Genomic DNA, 18506 nt, shown 5'->3' with positions numbered 1-18506 from the left:
TAATTATTAAATTAGATTGCTATAAAGTTAAGCTACGTTACCTCTATTCTTAAGAAGTTAATTGTACTTTTACAGGGTAGAGGTGCTGTTTTGTATGTGTATTCAGATTGCAGCAATATCTTCTTTCCTCTAACTGATTAGGACGCTCTTCAGTCAACTTTTTCACAGTGCTGTTGTACTGTAGCTGGCCAAAATGAAAGTCACATTCCACTCACTTGTCACAACTGAATGTCACAATTCCACTCGAGGTGGTTATTTTGTAGCATTGAGGCGTTCCATTTTCAATAGTCAAAATGCCTGGGAATTTTTCTGGAGAATGGAATCAGAATAGCATGTGACTGAAAGGAAAGTCTATCTAGCTCTACAAAATAAACACAATTTCAATTAAAAATCTTAGAAATAACAACATTCTGGAACAATGTAAGTTTTTCTAACTACTTGAGGTGCAATAATGCTTTATATTGCGGTATTTACATTATATCTATGGCTTATTCTCATAGTAATTCCTTAAGATTATACATTTTCATCTAAAAAGCCCTTAGTGCTCTACTGAGCAACCTAGGATAGGTTTTGGTGTATGCTCTTATGTCTTTTCCTCACTTCTTCAAGGTCCCTTTCTTTCCTGACTTCCTCTTGTATTTTTGACCTCACTTAACTTCTCTGTTACTTCTGCATGTGGTGGGCTCGCCTTTCACTCCACCCTTGAATGATGTTCAGCAGGCACATTATAATTTGACCAGCTAGTGAGCAAATGTACTTCAAATTCTTCATGCTCCTACGCAGCCTGAGTTTCATATTTCAAAGTCACCTGTCATGGAAAATCTTTCTGTTTTTTCTTCTATATTTGTAGCTTATTATTGTTCAAAACTCCTAATCACAGATCATTTAGAATCAGTTTTGTGTTAAGAATGCTCAGAACCTTATACGTTTTTAACAGGCTTTAAGTTGATACGAATGGTGGTACAACCTTTTAGTAAGTCCAAGAAGAAATCTGGACTCAAGCCAGCGAGAGGAATGTTCACATGTGTTTCTCTGCACCGTGCAGGGGTGTTGAGGTTGGAAAAGTTTAATTGCCTGCTCTACTCCCTCTTATTTTTTTTTTCTTCCCTTGCTGAATACTTGTGTGGCCTTGAGTTTGTTAATCAACAGAGCTCATAAGTGAGCCAGATGATGTGCTGCTGCTGCACCTTTTTACCGCCGCTGCTTTCAGGAGTACAGTGATTACCTGCAGCAGCCAAACTGGTCGCTTCCTATTAGAGTACAGTGGTTACCTAATTGGTCTAAATTTAGCTGGTAAAACCAAGTTGTTTTTTGTTTTTACACTGCAGATTTTTCAAAGTCATGTAGTACTTAAACTATAATATATGTTAGGCATTGCCTTGTGGGTCTGTTCTTCATTTTTGCTCATAATCTTCCTAGTTTCCAGAAAGAATCAGTTTGTCATTTATTACAGCTTGTAAAAAGATGGGTGTTCTGAAGACAGGGTTAGATTTACTAATCCGTACTTTTGTGGAAGTATGTGAAGGCTTTAAAAATAATGTAGGAAGCAGATTTCCATAGGAGTCCCTTTCAATTCTTACTAGTCAGGAACAGACACCTCCAACTTTTCAGCAGGGTCTTTAATCCCAAGTGTTCATTGTAGTATTTTCCTTAGAAATCCAGAAGCTAGGAGAAGTTTGTGTGTCTTTGGATCCCGGAAGCAATATGGATATGTTTGGTTATTGCTGATATTTACCATAATATTTCTTACTATTTTCTGAGACTTCTTTAATGGGCAGCAATTTAAACTGGCTGTAATATGTCTGAGCTGCACTGTGTGCTGTGAAGGAGAGCTAGGATGACTGGAAGGTGTCAGTCTTTCCCATATGATCCTCAGCATGGTACAAACTGACCTTTTACCCTTTGCCTCTGCCTTTCCCAGCAGTGTCATTTTTACATGTTTTTAGCCTTGCTCACCTCACTCTTTTCCCCTTTTTTTGGCAGTTTGTTGATTTCCCGCTCAGCGACTTCTCCTGTGTAGGAGAAGCCCCCTGACACCAGGGCTCCCTGGACTCTTATCTCACCTGCTTCTTTCAGTACCCTGTGCTTATGCAGTAATCCTGGGAACACTTCTCTTCCTCTAAGCAGCCCTGTGGATTTCTGTAATCTGAATTGCCCTCCAAAAGGAGTCCCTGGATGATCCAGCCCCTTCCCTGGTCCTGGTCGGTTAGAAGACCACAGTCACTCTAGGACATGTTGTCATCTGGTCCTACTTAAAGAGTCTCGTAACCATAAAGTTGTCTCAACTATTTATAGGAGAAGCAGAAATACACTTAGAAATGACTGTGCATTTCTTATTGGAAAATTTACCAGGGATGGGAAAGCACATTTCTTGTATTTCCAAAGTGCCAAAAGTGCAATCGCGGTGCAGTGCTTAAGGCATCTTGCAAGTCCTCCATTTCCTTCCATTTGGTGATAAAGGACTGAAAGCCAAGAGATGTTTAATATCTGACATACTAGCAGCAACTGTTGGTTATTAAGCTTCAAACTGGAATAATTGGGCCAGCGTTTTTTATATTAATTAGCATTGCTGTTACTTCCTTTATTCTGTCTTGTAGCAAGTCAGTGAAATGAAGTTGGCCTGATTTGAGTGAGCACATGAGATTCTTAAAAATCAATATCTGCTATAGAAAATAGCGTATATAAAATTAAAGTATTACCTATGCTAAAATAGCTGCAGCCTCTGTTGTCTAGAGTATCTCTGGCTTGTACTTTTAACCTGGTAGCTCTTTGGGAATTTCTGAAATACTGCTGTTAGGCACTAAAACAGTTCACAAGGGATTTGTAAATGTTTCTTTTTTTCTGATTTGTTGCTTCATAATGTTATCCAAATCCGTGCGGTTTGTGGAATAGCCCTTGTCTTTGGACTGAGCTTCCTATTGAGTGTGACCATCAACTAAGGAGGGTACAATGGAGAAATCTTCCCAAAATGGCCTAAAAGAGAGTGACTTTCCTCATTGCATAAGTGCGAGAAGGTTCAGCTTCCTTGGAGGGCAGATTGCTTGATTTCATTGTCTGATCTAAGTAGTGGAATCCTTCCTTAGAATAGGACTCCAAACTCAGAAAATGGTTCAGTGAAAATATAGCACAGTCATAGGCATGTGCAGTAAGTTTGAGCATGATTTGCCTTCTAAATAAAGTTCCGAGTTTGGGATTTTTTTTAAATCAAACACTCCTCTCTTGGTTTATTGGTGTTCAACAGTTTCTGCAGTAGCCTTTTAACAAGCAGAAAGTCTGTCTGTAAGTGACTGATGGATGTTTCTTACCATCCGCCTAAGTCAAACATGTCTGTTTTACCTTCTTTTCCATTCATTTACAAAAAGGGTGGCAGAATTAAATTTAAGACCGACTGCAATACAGATGAGCTCCTTTATATGAATAAATGTAGGTTTGGGTATTTCCCTTTTTTTTGAGGGGAAGGGAGCTGGGAGGTGGGAGGAATCCGGTCTCTTTATTTCCGATATACCCTTGTTGATCCTTTGTTACATTCTTCTTACCACTCCTGATTCACCTTACATAGGAATTTCATTGCCAAGTGGAACAGATAAGCTCCTTTAAGTCTCAAAATATTTAAACTTCATCCTTGTGTAGACTGTGAGAATTCAGAGATGTTGGACTGAATTGAATACCATTATTCATCACACTTTGCAAGTTTTGAGACATATTTGCTGTGCAATAAATTCCAATATCATAGTTAAAATCTCCCAGTTATCTTTTATTCACAGATATTTTAATTCAAAGGAGGTCTCAAAAGCTGAGCTGCAGATAATATGCTGGGTTTTGGAAAATCATACTTCACGGAGGAAGAGCAGGGTGTCCAGCAGACCAAGCTGCTTTTTGAAGAAAAGGTCTTGCACGCTCATGAGCAACCCACTCTGATGTGCAGTCCCAGCGTGCTATTTGCTGGGCATTATGAAAGTTTACTATGTAAATTTTCTACTGTGTAGAATTTGCTAGTATATATGTTCAGAGTTCAGAGATAATACAGTCTCACCATGTTATGGCTGCCCTGAATTTTCTGATTTTGCCGGATATTATCGTAATTATGAAGACTTTTTTTTGAGAAACAGCCTATCATTTCTCAAGGGCAACAATGCTGCTTTCCCAGAGTGTTGGCCCACTCTGTGAGGAAAATGACAGTCTGAAATAGTTTGCTACAATGCAGATAGTCCAAATGGTTACTCTATTGAAAAGTGCATGTGAATTTTGTCATTACGGCTTGGGCATAAATTTATTTTTGCTTTGTATTGCTGTGCATTTGTGCACCTTTCCTCTAACAGAAGGGTCTTGAATATTTTCTTGGCTCTTGCAGTACTTCACCAGTGCTGTTCTGGACCTGCAGACCTCTCTGATGGGGAGCTCTATGCTGTTCTATCACAGCATCAGCTCTCTGCAATCCTGGAAGTGTTCTCTTACCTTTTTGGCAAATTAACTTATTTTAAAGGATTTAAATTTTTAATAGATAATTGAGTGATTGTGCCTCAGTCTTCAATGGCCTGAAGAGCTAGGTTTTCTAGTTCTGTCTGTTTTACATATTTACTACAAAGTCCAGAAATGTGAATGTGACTGGTTTTGCAGAGATTCAGCAGATATATGTGAACAATCTGTATACAGGAACGCGGCGGTATATATTCAGATTGCAGTTTTTTAAAAGCCATTAAAAAAGAACTTGCCGTTCGCCATATCCATCAGAACTTGGTTTGCTGGTCTGCTAAGAGGAAATAAGAACTTGATAAAATGTGTTGTGGAGTTAGATTTGTGAAGTTTTGAAGCAAAGCATGGCAAAAATATGTTTATGTGCTTAGAGTAATGTGAGAACTATACATTGTGTTTCAATCTGATTTATATAAATATACAAAGCTTAATTTAAAAATGTAAAATTACAGTAACATACAATTTTCAGTATTCCTTTTCACAGTGTATATTTTGCTTATGGAATGCATCTGTTGAGAATTAAACTGTTGCTTAAGCTTCGCACTGTTCCGTTTAAACAGGATAAATGAGACCTTTCATAATCTCAGTTATCCACCTGTTTAAATAGAATGCCAGGGAATGTCTGCCCTTGGAATCCAGTGAAATACTATAAATCCTTTGCATATTTTTCAGCTGTCTTTTTATTCATGCTCCTGCACTGCAATAGGTTTCTGGAAATGATAGCTGTTCATTAGGTTGCAAAATGAACAAGCCACACTTCGAATTTCAGTAGGGTGTGATTTGCTACTTCACACAAATAAGTTATATAAATGACCTGTGACTTAATATTTTAGAAGAATTGGAAGTCAGTAGTATGTAAGATCTGTGATTGAAAAATCAGTATTGTAAAAATGCAGCAAATAATTAAGGATTGGAGAGACTTGTAACTTGTCATAACACTCCCAGACACTGATTTCAATGGACATGTTATATATGAATGTACTTAATAAGCTCATAGATGCAAAGCTGCATTAAGAAAACTAGATCTTCCAAAATACATCCAGAAACCATACTTTTATACATTTTGGTCATGGTATTATTTATTTTCAAGTAAAGTAAATTAGAAGTGTTTGACATAATAACAATTTACCTTGATATCAACATAGTCTGTCCAAAGTAGTTACTTTAATTGAACAATCATGATCTGTATATTGAAAATTGAAATCTAAAACACCAATAAAAATATTCGTCTTTTATTGTGAGGATTCAGAGTGAAAGACACAATATAATATGTTATCTGGAAAGGCAACTTAGAAAAATCCCTTCTCCTATGCCCTGCTTTGGATGTTTGAGTTTATAAGTGGACCTGAATATCTAGATTACTGGCCATTATGCATATGGCAAACTGACTTTCTTTCCGTGTGGAGAGTACTACATTCAAGAGGTTAAGAAAAATTATTATGTATTTATTTATGCAACAAGTATTTGAAGTTGGTGCATGATTCAGCATTCTGATAATCCAGGAATAAGTGAGAGGATGAAGTAAAAGGTCAGAGCTTCATTATAAGGGTGATTCATTGCAGTGCTATCTCTCCAAAGTTAGCAAAAGTGTATACATGGTAGACTTTACTAATGTCACTTCACAACAGTTGCATAGCTTTGGAGCAAGGGAGATTTGCCATCACAGGTTGTTCATGTACGTAAGATACGGCATGTGCAGTATCATTCTTCTGCCTTATGCCTAAAAAAATACTGAAATTGCAAGAACTTCAGGAGCCAGACTGATAATCCCATATTGCATTTTTTATTATATATGACACAAATATTTATTGCATATAAACCTAGGTAATGGTGAAATATATAATATAAAATCACCATTAATATCAAATGTATGTTTTCTGTGAACCTGTAACCTATGCCTTCCCTGAAAAATTAACCTGAATAAATTTTACCTAAACGAATACTAATCGAAGGCCGACTCAAATAAGATTGAATGATGTATAGCGTTTGTGCTTTATGCCAGTATAGCTCATACAGTGAGTATTTCCAGCTCTCTGCTGTCAAATAAATTCTCGGCACTGGCCGCTTTCTCCCAGATGAGATACCCAGTTGATGGTCAGACAGTTTGTGTGGCTCGTCTTAGATGTGGTGACATTTAGCTTTGTAGAAGAGTTACTTTTTCCTGTAGTAATAAATCATCTATTTTTTAAAAAGTCAGTCTCTGAGAAAATGATTCATAATATTTATCTCTTAAATTTACTTTTTTTTAATTAAACTGTTTTCTGTAGGTGAGGAGTTTTATAAAGGAAATAAATGAAGCATGAGAAGTGTGTAGGTAAAGTACAATCGTCATGCAGAGGACTCTGCTGAGCAGACTGCAGAGCGGGGCCGTTAGCTCTGGAAAGAGGATTTTCTAAAGGTAAAATAGGCTCTAGGAGGATATAACTCATGGAAATAGTCCTTCCTCTCAGTCTCTCCTCAGTCTGGTTAATTGCTTGCAATTTTTAAGTAACTGGAGGTATTTAAAAAATGAACCCTCGTCAGATATTTATACATCTCATGCTAAATTTTAATGATCACCATGCTAAAATTGCCTCCGAGGTAGTAAAACATTGCCGGCCTCAGGCTCTACTTGGCTGCGAAGAACAATAGTCAAATGTGAAGATTGGATTTCCTCCCTTTGGAATAAAATGATAGACTATAAAACTAATACTGGTGATCAAAAGGCAAACTTACCTGGGATAAAATAGGGCATGAGGGAAAGATTTTTACTTTTCTTCCTCTTTAACTTGGAGTGGAGAATGATTAATCACTGCTGTCTGCTCAGAATTGTTCCCCACAGTATATTCTTTGAAAATTCAGATTTAAAAAAAAATCATAAAGAACAGGATTTTCTCTATTTCGTATTTATGTTAGTAAATTGTTATGGAGAAATTATGCATGTTCTTTAAGAGGAGCATAATGGTCACAGAACAGGAGGTTTAGTCAACTGCTTCTGCCTCGTAAGTGACCTGGGTGCCACCACCTCATATTTGATATTTATTTTGTGCCCATCTATTCACAACTATGGATCCTTGTAAAAGCTTCCATGTTGCACAGTTGTCACCTATAACAAGCAAACACTTCTTCTCTTTCTGAGACTACCTGAGCATGAGCATATAAAATGGGGAAGCCAAGAGACGGAAAAATGAAGCTAGATATGGCCTCTTCTGCCAAATGCTTCAGGCAGCAGTGAAATTATTGAGGCACTGTTTTTTATGGTAGATTATTCAAAGCAAACATTAAAAAGATTAAACAAAGCAAAACAAGAAGAAACACTGTTCACTGTAAGTTCTTGTAAATATGTTGTTACGTATCCTACTTGTTGACAGCAGGAGTTGGCATGGTATTATACATAGAAAAGTAAGTTCATATTTGTAGAGAGCATTGTGTAACCCTAGATTATAAATTCATATTGTAGAAAGTATTGTATAACCCTAGATTATACAACGGTGGCAACTGGCAAAGGATGCATTTAATTTTCTCATACACTTTGAGCTGTCTTGTTTCTGTACGTTATTTTTTTTTCTGTTGGGATCATTTCTAGTATTTTTGAACCTAAAAGCATCTTATAATAATACCTTTTTTCAAATTATGCTGCCAGTGAGAGTTTTCTTATTTGCATGTAGCATTTTCATGAATCCAGACGCTAGAAGGGGAAAATGCTCGGACAATAGTTAGCTTTTTCATTAGGAAAAGGACCATCATTTACAAATTCAGTAGAGAAATTACTCTTGCATGTCTTGCAATAGTAAGACTCTTTGTTTCACCAAAAGATGGAAAGTCTTCATTGTGCAAAGTTAAAAATACTCCCATTTTTTAGCTGGAAAGAGCTCCAGAGTAATGAAGATACAATTCTAAAAGCAGCAGGTTTAAAATTATATTTCTTAGTAGGGCTTCTTTGAAAGCATAACAAAGGGCCAACTCTTTTTTTTTAAATATAAATAATTATAATTAATATAATTTAATATAATGATATGTAGCCATTTCACAATCTAAGTTTAGGTATCCCACCTAAATACATATAGGAAGATAGGCGTTTTGTGTGCAGTGTCCATTTGCTGGGGCTGTGCAGCATAGATGAGGGACACCCAGTTTAGACCCAGGTCAGTGTGTGGACCACCCTGGGAGCTCCCACGTGGTGCCCTGAACATGCTCCGAGAGGCCCTTTCTGAGAGGTCTGCGTTGGTGGTGGTGGTGGTGATCCCTTCCCCGGGTGACAGCGCTCTCCCGCGCTGAGCTTCTCATCTGCAGCCTCACAGGTTGGTTTAACGTGTCCCTTTGCCCCCATCAGACCATAATGCTCGATGGTACTTGGTGTTATTCAGAGTTGATGCCATCAGCGCTGCGCATGAGAACCATGCATATGGTCTTAAGACCACTACTCAAGAGAGTGTAAGAAAGAAGGTTTTCACTCAAAAATTAAGCGTGAAGGGAGGAGGTGGTATCACTCTTCCTTTTATTCAGCTCTGCACAGTAGTTACGGAAGCTGCTGTCGGTGCTGGTGCTGCCCGGCCGTGCGCCCCAGTCAGCGTCGCGCTGGAGGGCTGGGCAGTTGGGACGGTCGCTGCCGTGCGGGTATTCGACACCATCCTGGCCAGCTCCAAAGCTTCCTCTCGAGCTTCGGCTGTGCTGCTGCTGCAGCATTTCCGAAACGGTGTTTGTTAGCAATATAAATCTAGCCTGCTTTTGAGGAGAACAGGGTTCAGTATCCAGTTTTGTCTCTAACATATGGTGGTTACTAGTTCAGGCTTTCAGCACTAGCTAGTATCTGTCTGTAAATACAATCCTTTCAGTTGCCTTTTAATGTCTTATACTCGGGAGTCAGTCAATAATTTGCTTGATACCTTTAGAAGTAAGTTGCAAAAGGCTCTACCTGACCTGGTTGCTTGCAATAGTGGGGGACTGGGGTAGTTGGCCCCAGAGGTCCTTCTCCTCTTTAGGTAAAGATTCTGGTGCCAGTTGCATTTGATTTTAGCATGGAATAGATGGTGAAAATTCTCGTCCTTCAGACTCTGAAGAACTGTATGTCTCCTCCAGGAATGTTTGGCTGGAGGTACACATCCTTTAATATCTTAATTCAGATCAGGAGTGAGTTTTTGAAGTGAATCTCTTGATAGTCCTCACTGTTCTTTGATTCATAAGGGAGCATGTCCTTTGTTTAATTTAAATGAGAAAATACACCCTGTGAGCCCTCCAACTGTTCCACCCACTAATGGAAATTTAGTCCACAAGGCCAGATCAGAGCTAGTTCTAATTAAGAGACCCTCTGAAGCACCGAGAGTGTGAACATTAGGTCTTCAGTGTCAACAGCTTCCTCATATTTCTGTTTCTGTTCCCATCTGCAGATATAGACACAACCTCATTGTCCTTAGCATCAGGACCAGAGAGATGTCCTATGAATCCTGTACCAGCAGTGAGATTCAGTTTGTTCTGACATCCCTCTTCAGATTTTTGCAGCCCGGCAATAATGCAAAACCAACATTTGGTGGCTGTGGTATGTAATTTGAGTAATCTGGGAGGAATAGAAGGAATACGTATATTCTTCTGCTCAGAATTCATCATGGTTATCCAAGTTATCAAAATATGTAGTTAACTAAGGCAGATGAGTGCCAGGAGCAGCTAAAGAAGCAGAGACTCTCTGTTTGCTCTTGCCAAAGTAGGTGACATGCTAGACACCGGTTTTTATTCACCTTGGTGGCAGAAATTCCCCTCTTTTTGTCCGTCTGAGAAGCCTAGAGCTGTGTCTGCTTCTGGGTTCCTCAATGGTAAAGTACCAAACTGTCCTGTTCCAGTATAATTATGCATATGGGACTAAGTTAACCCTAAATTGAACTAATGACCAGCTGAACAAAGGCGACGGCATGGAATTGAATCACTGGGGCTGGAATATTTGCCAAATATGCTCAAAGTAGAGCTTATGTCATCACAGAGTCTCCTGCCAGAGCTCTGGCCATTAGCACAGCTCAGAGGAGCTGCTTGTGACTTAGATCATCAGGCTTTGGTCCAGTTTTTGCCATATTGATAGAAAAATTCCACACTCCGAGTCGCTTTGCTTTTAGTGTGAAGTATTCATTGATTTTAAAACCGCAATTTAAAATCGACAAGCAGAAAATTGTCAGATGTTTAAACTATCGATTTTAATGTGTGTTGCATAAGCACAGCCCAGACATTCAGTCCAATTTTTGGTCTAGCATTGAGAGCACAGTTTAGTATGCAGTCTAGCTGCAAAGTGTTTTTTTTCTTAAAGTTTCTTTGAATTGACCTGAAGACCAAATAATCCAGTACATATGTACTGAGAGGAGATTTATATATATACATATATACACACATACATACATATATCTTAGTGCATATTGGGATTCTTCATGTTTTCGTTGTGTCAGAATATTCACCGAAAATGTATTTCAAGCTACTTTTGACTGGATTGATTGATGCTTAACTAGCAGGTGTGAAAACCTTATTTTCGAATAGATGTTTATTAGCTGAACAACATTACTGAGGCGGACTCAATATTTAGCCTTTCATTTTTACAAATACCCCTATATTTTTCTGAACCCTCGTGGGAGATGCAAGTCCGATCTGTTCAGGGGAAAGAGCTGAATCCCGGTCCCCTTAGCCAGGGTGAGTGCCAGATGTAGAGAGTGAGCTTGATATCCTGCACAGGTGAGAAAAGGTGTTTCTGGGGACCCGCAGAAAGAGATTTTAGACCTACAGCTACCCGGATTCCTGCAGGTTACCAGGTTCACAAGACAGCACGAGGAGAAGGTAGTGAAAGAAACTTTAAATTCTCTTTATTAAATTTTGGCTTCTACATATTTTTTTAGGATCTTCTCCAGTCATCTAGCTCATTTGCTTGTGTTAATAATACATACTGCAGTTTTGAAAATATATTTTAGTGTAGCAGGACCACAGCCAAAAGAGCCCCAAAAATAAAACTCAAGTTCAAACAGAAACAGTTTTTTTTTACTCGCATAGTTTACATGTGTTTATAGGTATATGTGTTTTATGTGTGTATATACATATATGAGCTGACTCAACCTTTTCTTTATACTTCTCTATTTCTCTGAAAAATGCAGTTTTCTTCTACACACAGTTAATTGCACGAAAGCAGAATGACTTTTTCTGAAAATCACAAGGATATTTTTTAATTAGATTTAACAAGGATTATGTCAGAGACTAATCTCTGGTAGATTTTTTTTCTCTTGATTAATGTAATTAACAGAATAATACAGCTTCTTCACACTTTCTGCATAACTAGAACACACTGAAATCTGTTTTTAGGAGTTCCACAAGCTGCCTGTTATGATGATGCCTGTTGCCTCCCTTCCTCTGTGCAGTGCTGCTGCCTGCCCTGCTGGTGCAGGATTCGGAAACAGTGAATATTTTCACTAAGCGAAGCTTGCACTTGCTTGGCCCCATCTAAACAATGATACAGCAGCATCTGTATAAGTCTTGAAAATACCTTATTAAAATGTGAAAGCGCTTTTAGAAGTAGGTATTTCTAAAAGGTCAATATTGTGTGCCCCTCTTCTGGCTTGTTAATAATCTCCGATCTTTTCAGTGCTGGGTTACTGAGCCCAAACAATTCAAATGTGGTGGTTACGCGTATTCAACTCTTCAAAAATCCTAGGATGTTTGTGTTAGCTCTCAAATTCCAGAAGACGTATCTTAAAACTGTGCAAGGAGGTGGGATTTCAGATTAGTATGGATGGTAGAAAAGAGGCAGATAGTAAGAATATTTTATCAGATCCTACATAAAAACCCAGTGACCACAGGGAAGTGTGTAAAAAAAAAAACATGTAACAGGTCAGGTTCAGAGTGCTCCTTTTTTGTATGTTCTCCCAGATCCCAGGGAAAAGCAAGTTAAGGATATGGTTCTGCTGGAGTCAGTGCCATTGCACAGGATCTCAGACTGTTGCCAGAGCTGCATGTTCTCCTCTGCGCAGTGACGAGTGACTTGGTAGCAGAATTTGAGTGCGACGGGGTTGTTCTGCGTGTTGGCCATGGTCAAGTGGGCTGACTGTTAGTGTACAGACTGCCTGAGGATTCAGATGGGCGAGCGCTGAGCAGGGACCTGCAGCCACCTTTTTGAGAAACTTCTCCAAAACACTGGTTTTCAACCAGAGAACTAACTTTTTATTTGACTAAACAACTGCATTTTGGTTTTGTAGCAGTCTACAACCGAGCAAATAATGCATTTTCCTACCTAGCACCTTAATCAATATTTCTTTGGAACATATTTCTTTTTTAATTAGAATTTTGCAACATCGTCCATCTTTTCCGCATTCAGGACTGTAAAAATGAAAAAGCGAAGGGCATTTTCTGTGATCTGTTTGGCAGTTGCTATAAGAACAACGTAAGCTGCCACTACAGATGCTAATTGTTAAAGTGTCAGATACTGTAGCAAGAAAGGGATCAACAGAAAAAAAATGTAATTACAGCTCATTTTTGTATCCTTTTTTTTTATTTCATCTTCAGAAGATATATAACAAGAACATTAAAATTGATTTTATTATAGTCTTTGGTGCCCTGAGTAATATATGTTGTGTGTGAAAAGGGGGCTTGCTTTCTATTCATGTGTGAAAGCAGAGCAGAAATTAACCATGAAGATGCCTGTTTGAGTAAAACAGCAGTGAGAACCTTTGGGGTGAGGTGCCCGCGGTGGCCGGTGGCCGGAGCAGGTTCCGCAGCCGCTCACCCTGCGGTGGCTCCGGGCCCGCCGGGGCAGAGCGCGACGCGGCTGCTCCTTCTTTTTTATAATTCAGGCTGAATTATTTCACTTAGGCAGCTACTACTTCTATAGATCATTAGCTGGTGCTTACTGCTGAAGTGCCTGTAGTTGTTTCACTGAAAAGCTGTTACTGTTCAGAGCAAGGGTTTCCTCTGGGGTCTGCATTTTATTTTTTGTATGGAACATTTGGCTCAATTAGAAACCTCTTGAAATCATCATTGCTGTTCAGTTGAACTTGTTACAGAGGTTGTAAGCCGTCTCTAAATATTGCTTTTGTGCTGAGCACACTCCAGTCTCCATCCAGGAAGGTTTAATTAACGGGTACCCCTCCCAGGTGCCAGCTGCTGCTGGGGTGCCCGGCGTTACAATGGGGCACGTGAGGTTGTTGTCCCCTTCTCTTAGTGACATCTGTGCAACGTGGAGGACGAAAGGAAGAGACACCCAAAATGGAGTGCAGATAGGGGAGGCCTAAATCTGGGGATAAGGTTGAACGGGAAAAGAGGGACGTGTATAGAGAGGTGGCCCTGCTAGTGAATGCAGGATGCCTGTTTCCCATGTAACTTCCATGTGCCGAGCTGGGGAGCGCGTTGCCAGGACGTGGCAGAAGCAAGTGAAAGAGGCCGACCTGCTATTACTGCCCCAGGAGGACATGTGCACTGCCCGGCTAAACCATGGCACCATGGAGCAGGATCTTAGCTAGCTAAAAGTATAATAAATGGCAAGGTTTGATTGTTTTTAACCATCATTTCCATTAAGGAACTTCAGAATACTCTTTGAAATCAAACACTTGAGATGGAAAGTTGGGCGCTCAAACAAAGTTGGAAAATGTCAGAACTAAAATTGAATTTGTCCCTTGTAAGTACACATAATGATAAGATCTTTAATTATGTGATCACATCGTTTTTAAGAGGCTGAATGCTGCCCAGGGAATGAATCAGGAATGTTTATTACGGGAAGCTGATGCCTCCAAAACCGTTGCCTTACTTTCTGGAAAGTAGTTATTTAAGCAGAGGACGGCAGGAATCAAAAGCCCACACTGTAAGGCATGTTGAAAGCACCACTGAAAAACTGGATTTTATTCTGTCTTTTCCACGGAGCTTTTATGTGATTCTGGAAGGTCACTCACTTCTCTCTGTATGTTGCTAGCTGCTGTGGCCTGCAATCTGAGATACCTGAGCTCTGAGCACAGCTGCATTTGGAATGAACACGAGTGTGCTTTGAATATACAAAATGCTATAAAAATGCAAAGTCCTCTGAAAAGTAAGGCCCTACCCACCTTTCACTGATACGGTCATGCCAAAATTGTCAGAAGAATCCTTAATCTTTTAAGTAGCCAGTTTGATCTCTGTAAATGGAAATACCATCACCTTGCTACAGTTAATTAAATGTTTTAAAGTATTCAAGTCGAACACCAAATAGGGAAGTGTGTAGCACATATTCAGGAATCTCCTTTTGGCTAACACCCTGTAGTTGAGGCTTCGGGCACACTGCTGGCTGATGAGGATTGGAAGGAATGCTTAATAACTTCGTAATCTATAAAAATGGCACAGGATCCTACAAACACATTTGTTCACTCCATAAAACGTGTGTTCACTGCTCTTTAGCTATCACTGCACTAAATGAGGCGAGGCCCCTTCAGAGGAAAAACAGCATAATTATTTAGCTAGGGTAGTATAGAGGCAGATTAATGTTCCTCTAGTTTTAACTGCTTAACTTTCTGCTGTGTTTTTTGCTGCCTTCTCATCCTTAATGTTCTGAGCCCTTCTTGATGCAAGTTTTGCAGTTTATTTCCCCCAGCTCTGTTTCTCTCTCTCAAAAAAAAAAGAAAAAAATAACTAAATTTCTTTCCACATTTGGTTGCCTTGTTGACAACTGATCTTCAGTTGGAAGAAGTTAAACCCCAAAGACTTTCATTTTTCTGGCTCTTTATGGATCTTATTCTAGGGCTTTTTTTGTGTTTCACATATGAAACACTTTAATATCAGAGATTCCACTTAATTACCCAATCTAAACAGAGAGTAGTTTATATATAAAGACATCAATTCTTTAAGCAACTGAAATCTAAACTGTAAATATATATATATATTTAAAGTGCATTTATGTATTGTGACTGAATTTTGACCCTCCCTGCTCATAGCAAGCTCCTGCCTGTGGCTGAGGTTGGCATGGTGGTGTTTTACTTAGTTATTCCTGTACAACTGAGCACAGTAAAACCTGGTTAAGACAACAGACTAAAATAGTGAGTCCATTTCCTCCTATTTTGTGGTGGTAAAATGTAAGTGTAGGTTAAAAGAAACATATTCTTTGCAAATAAATTCAAAAGCTGCTTCTCCCACCATGTTCGTGTGAGGGAGCCTGCATGTCCTGGCTTTATGCTACTTTTTGCCCAGAGTTACAGCAACCCTTACAGTAACCATTTTACTTAGCCAAATTTGTAACAGAATATTAAGTGAGTATCATGTTTTTGATTGAAATGGACCAAATACTCGTACTTACACAAGCATCCTAAATTTTCTTGTCTTGGAAAAGGTTGATGCCATGAATAGTGGGTCATACGACGTTTCTCAAATAGCACCATGTGTATCTAAAATACAGAAACATGGAGGGATCGTTTGAAATTCAGAAGGGTCTTTTGTCATGCTTATGCATATTTTACATGGGACATTTTTCTCTTGAATTGGGAGGAAATGAGTAACTTGCCAATTCATAATGTTACTGACTTTCCCTGTTTAAATGCATTTTTAAATGATTCGAATACCTACTTAAAAAAAGGAAAAAAGAAGCAGATGACTTCAGAAGAACGGAAATACAGCCTATTTATCTACCTTAATAGGCAGGATTTTACATGAAAGAATCAATTTATCTTCTGATGTGCTAATAGTAACAGTATGAAAATGTCATAAAGTAATGTGGTCGTGTGCGTCACAGATATGATTCTTATAAGCACTTATGACTACTGAAGGAATACTGCGACCAAGACAAGTCTTTTTATTTTATTATCTTAAACTGTATTTTGAAGGATTTCAATAAGTTGTTCAAATTTGATGTGAGTTAAGTATAATACACTTAGAGATCTTATGTAAATCTTTAATAGTTTTTTTTAAGTTGAGTGTGAGCTTACAGTTTGAAATGGTTTTAGTTGATCTTTTGTGCTTACAAATTAAGCTTGTTTTAGTAAGAATCTGTTCCTACATGACAGAACTATCTCTAGCATTATATCAAGTATTCGTAGACTATCATGCAGACCATAATATTCTTAAAGGAACCATATAGTAATGCTGTTATCCAAATGGGAATGATCCAGTTGGAAGCTGGATGGCTAAATTGGTCCAGAATGGCTTCTGGGGCAACTAAAAAGCTGCCACTGCTGGAAGGCATCTCCGCCTGTGCCACCGTGTCTCCCAGTGGGCCACCATGTGTCCAGGGGGCTCGTGAGCCATGGCCATGCCCTCCTGGGAAGAAGAAATAATCACGGGGCTCCAGAGATGTCTCAGAGAGAGCATCTGGCCAAAGCCCTGAAACATGTGAACTTGCCCGCTCTGAACTTGCAAGTATATTGATCTACATTTTGCCTTTTGTCTCTCCACAGTTACCAATTACAATAACGTGGTAGAAGCCAACTCAGATTCAGACGATGAAGATAAATTGCATATAGTGGAAGAAGAAAGTGTAACTGATGCGGCAGACTGTGATGCTAGCGTGCCAGAAGACGACTTGCCAACAGACCATGCAGTATTACCAGAAAACAGTGAAAGAGATGGGAGTACAAACAGTTGCTGGGAAGATGAAGGTATGTTTATCTTCACTGATAATGTTACATAGCTTTTCCTGCATATTTTATTTATATATCTTTTCCTGAGAAGGAAAGATTAAATAGACGCTCACTTTGTTGCTAAAATGAGTCATATCAATAAGCATTTAATAGCCACAACCCAGTAAAAGTCAGATTTTCTAATACATTTATTATAATTTCCTTATTAAACATTTGAGACAGTTTCCAAGATGCATTCATTCCATTTCTCATGTTAATCAAGTGATGGATACAGCATTCTCAAGTGTGATCACGTAACAGTTGCTTTCTTTCAGTTTTTCCATGTCCTTTACGTGGCAGCCCTCCATAAAGACTCAAGATTTGTTCAGGTATATCCTGAGGAGTAAGCAGTAAAGCAAAACAACAAAAATGATAGCACTTTGATGTAATGTTCTGCCTGGTGGCTGCTTCTGCTGTTTCTCTTGCCAAGCAAAACCAGAATAAAGGAAATAATGCCAGGAAAAGGATTAAGAGAGTAGAGATGATGGAAAAAAAAAAAAAAAGAACATAACATACTATTTGAGGTAGAAAGGATCATTCATATTTATTAAATTTTGAGATTATTAGTTTTAGAATTGGATATCTTGTTCATAATGAATCTCTATTTTGAAACCACTGGGGAAAGGCAAATGTTGCACGTCTCACGTGGCAGCCGTAGAGGCAGCAAATTTAAAACAATCAGGAAATTGCCCATTTTTCTATGGGTTCTGATGCTAAGTTTAATAATATCACACAGCATGATTACATTTCAGCTAAATTGGGAAAAATGTATAAATTTACGGAAAGTCTTTATGCTATGAACAAAACAGAATGTTTTCAAGCATGTCCCTGTTTGGGTCTGAACTTGAACCACAGTTCTTTACCATCCACCTTGTTAAAACTGGTGATTTAAGACAAATCGTATGCCTGCACATCAAACCGAACTGAAAGCATGGATCTGCTCAGTAACTACAGTCCCGCTGAGGGACAGCAGCTGAGAGTTTCAAGAATAGCTTCAAGTCAGCCACATTTTATGTCATTGCTGCTGCCAAGCTACACTGTGCAGTAAAATGAACCTTGGAACTAAATTACTGATTAGGTAGGTAATTTTCCTAGTTCACCTAAAAAATCTTTGTGCAACTACAGAGTGTATATTAGGAATTACAGATACATAAAAATTGGCTGAACACAGGTTATTTCTTGAACCGCACAGACATGGGTTTGGGAAGTCTGAAGTACTTCTCTGGACGCTGCAGTGGGCATCAGAGCTGCTGGGTCAAGACCTCTGCGTACAGGTCTAGGCTAAACATTTCATGGACACATTCCCACAGCTAGTCACACCATAGCATCTTGCCTGAGACAACTCTTTAGAGTTTTTTTGGAATTCCAGACATGTAGTGGCATGGTTTTGAACTTGTTATTTCAAATACATCCTTTTAACCCTTTAAAATCTGTTTGCTAAAGTGATACATTTGAAGTAAATTCCACTTT

General features: G+C 38.8%; 1 protein-coding gene across 1 annotated transcript in view; it reads left to right on the top strand.

The window, feature by feature from the left end:
- The window catches only part of ZEB1 (zinc finger E-box binding homeobox 1), a 109759-nt gene that overhangs the window by 67418 nt on the left and 23835 nt on the right, over positions 1-18506 (top strand). Inside the window, exon 2 of the mRNA XM_088533991.1 lies at positions 16815-17015. Coding sequence (XP_088390117.1) covers positions 16815-17015 — 201 coding nt within the window. The remainder of the gene's footprint in view (positions 1-16814; positions 17016-18506) is intronic.

The sequence above is a fragment of the Tinamus guttatus genome, unplaced genomic scaffold (genome assembly GCF_059628265.1).
Source record: "Tinamus guttatus ecotype Peru unplaced genomic scaffold, ASM5962826v1 Tinamus_guttatus_pri_ptg000530l, whole genome shotgun sequence".
Classification (NCBI taxonomy): domain Eukaryota; kingdom Metazoa; phylum Chordata; class Aves; order Tinamiformes; family Tinamidae; genus Tinamus; species Tinamus guttatus.
This window is presented reverse-complemented; position numbering and strand designations above follow the sequence as displayed.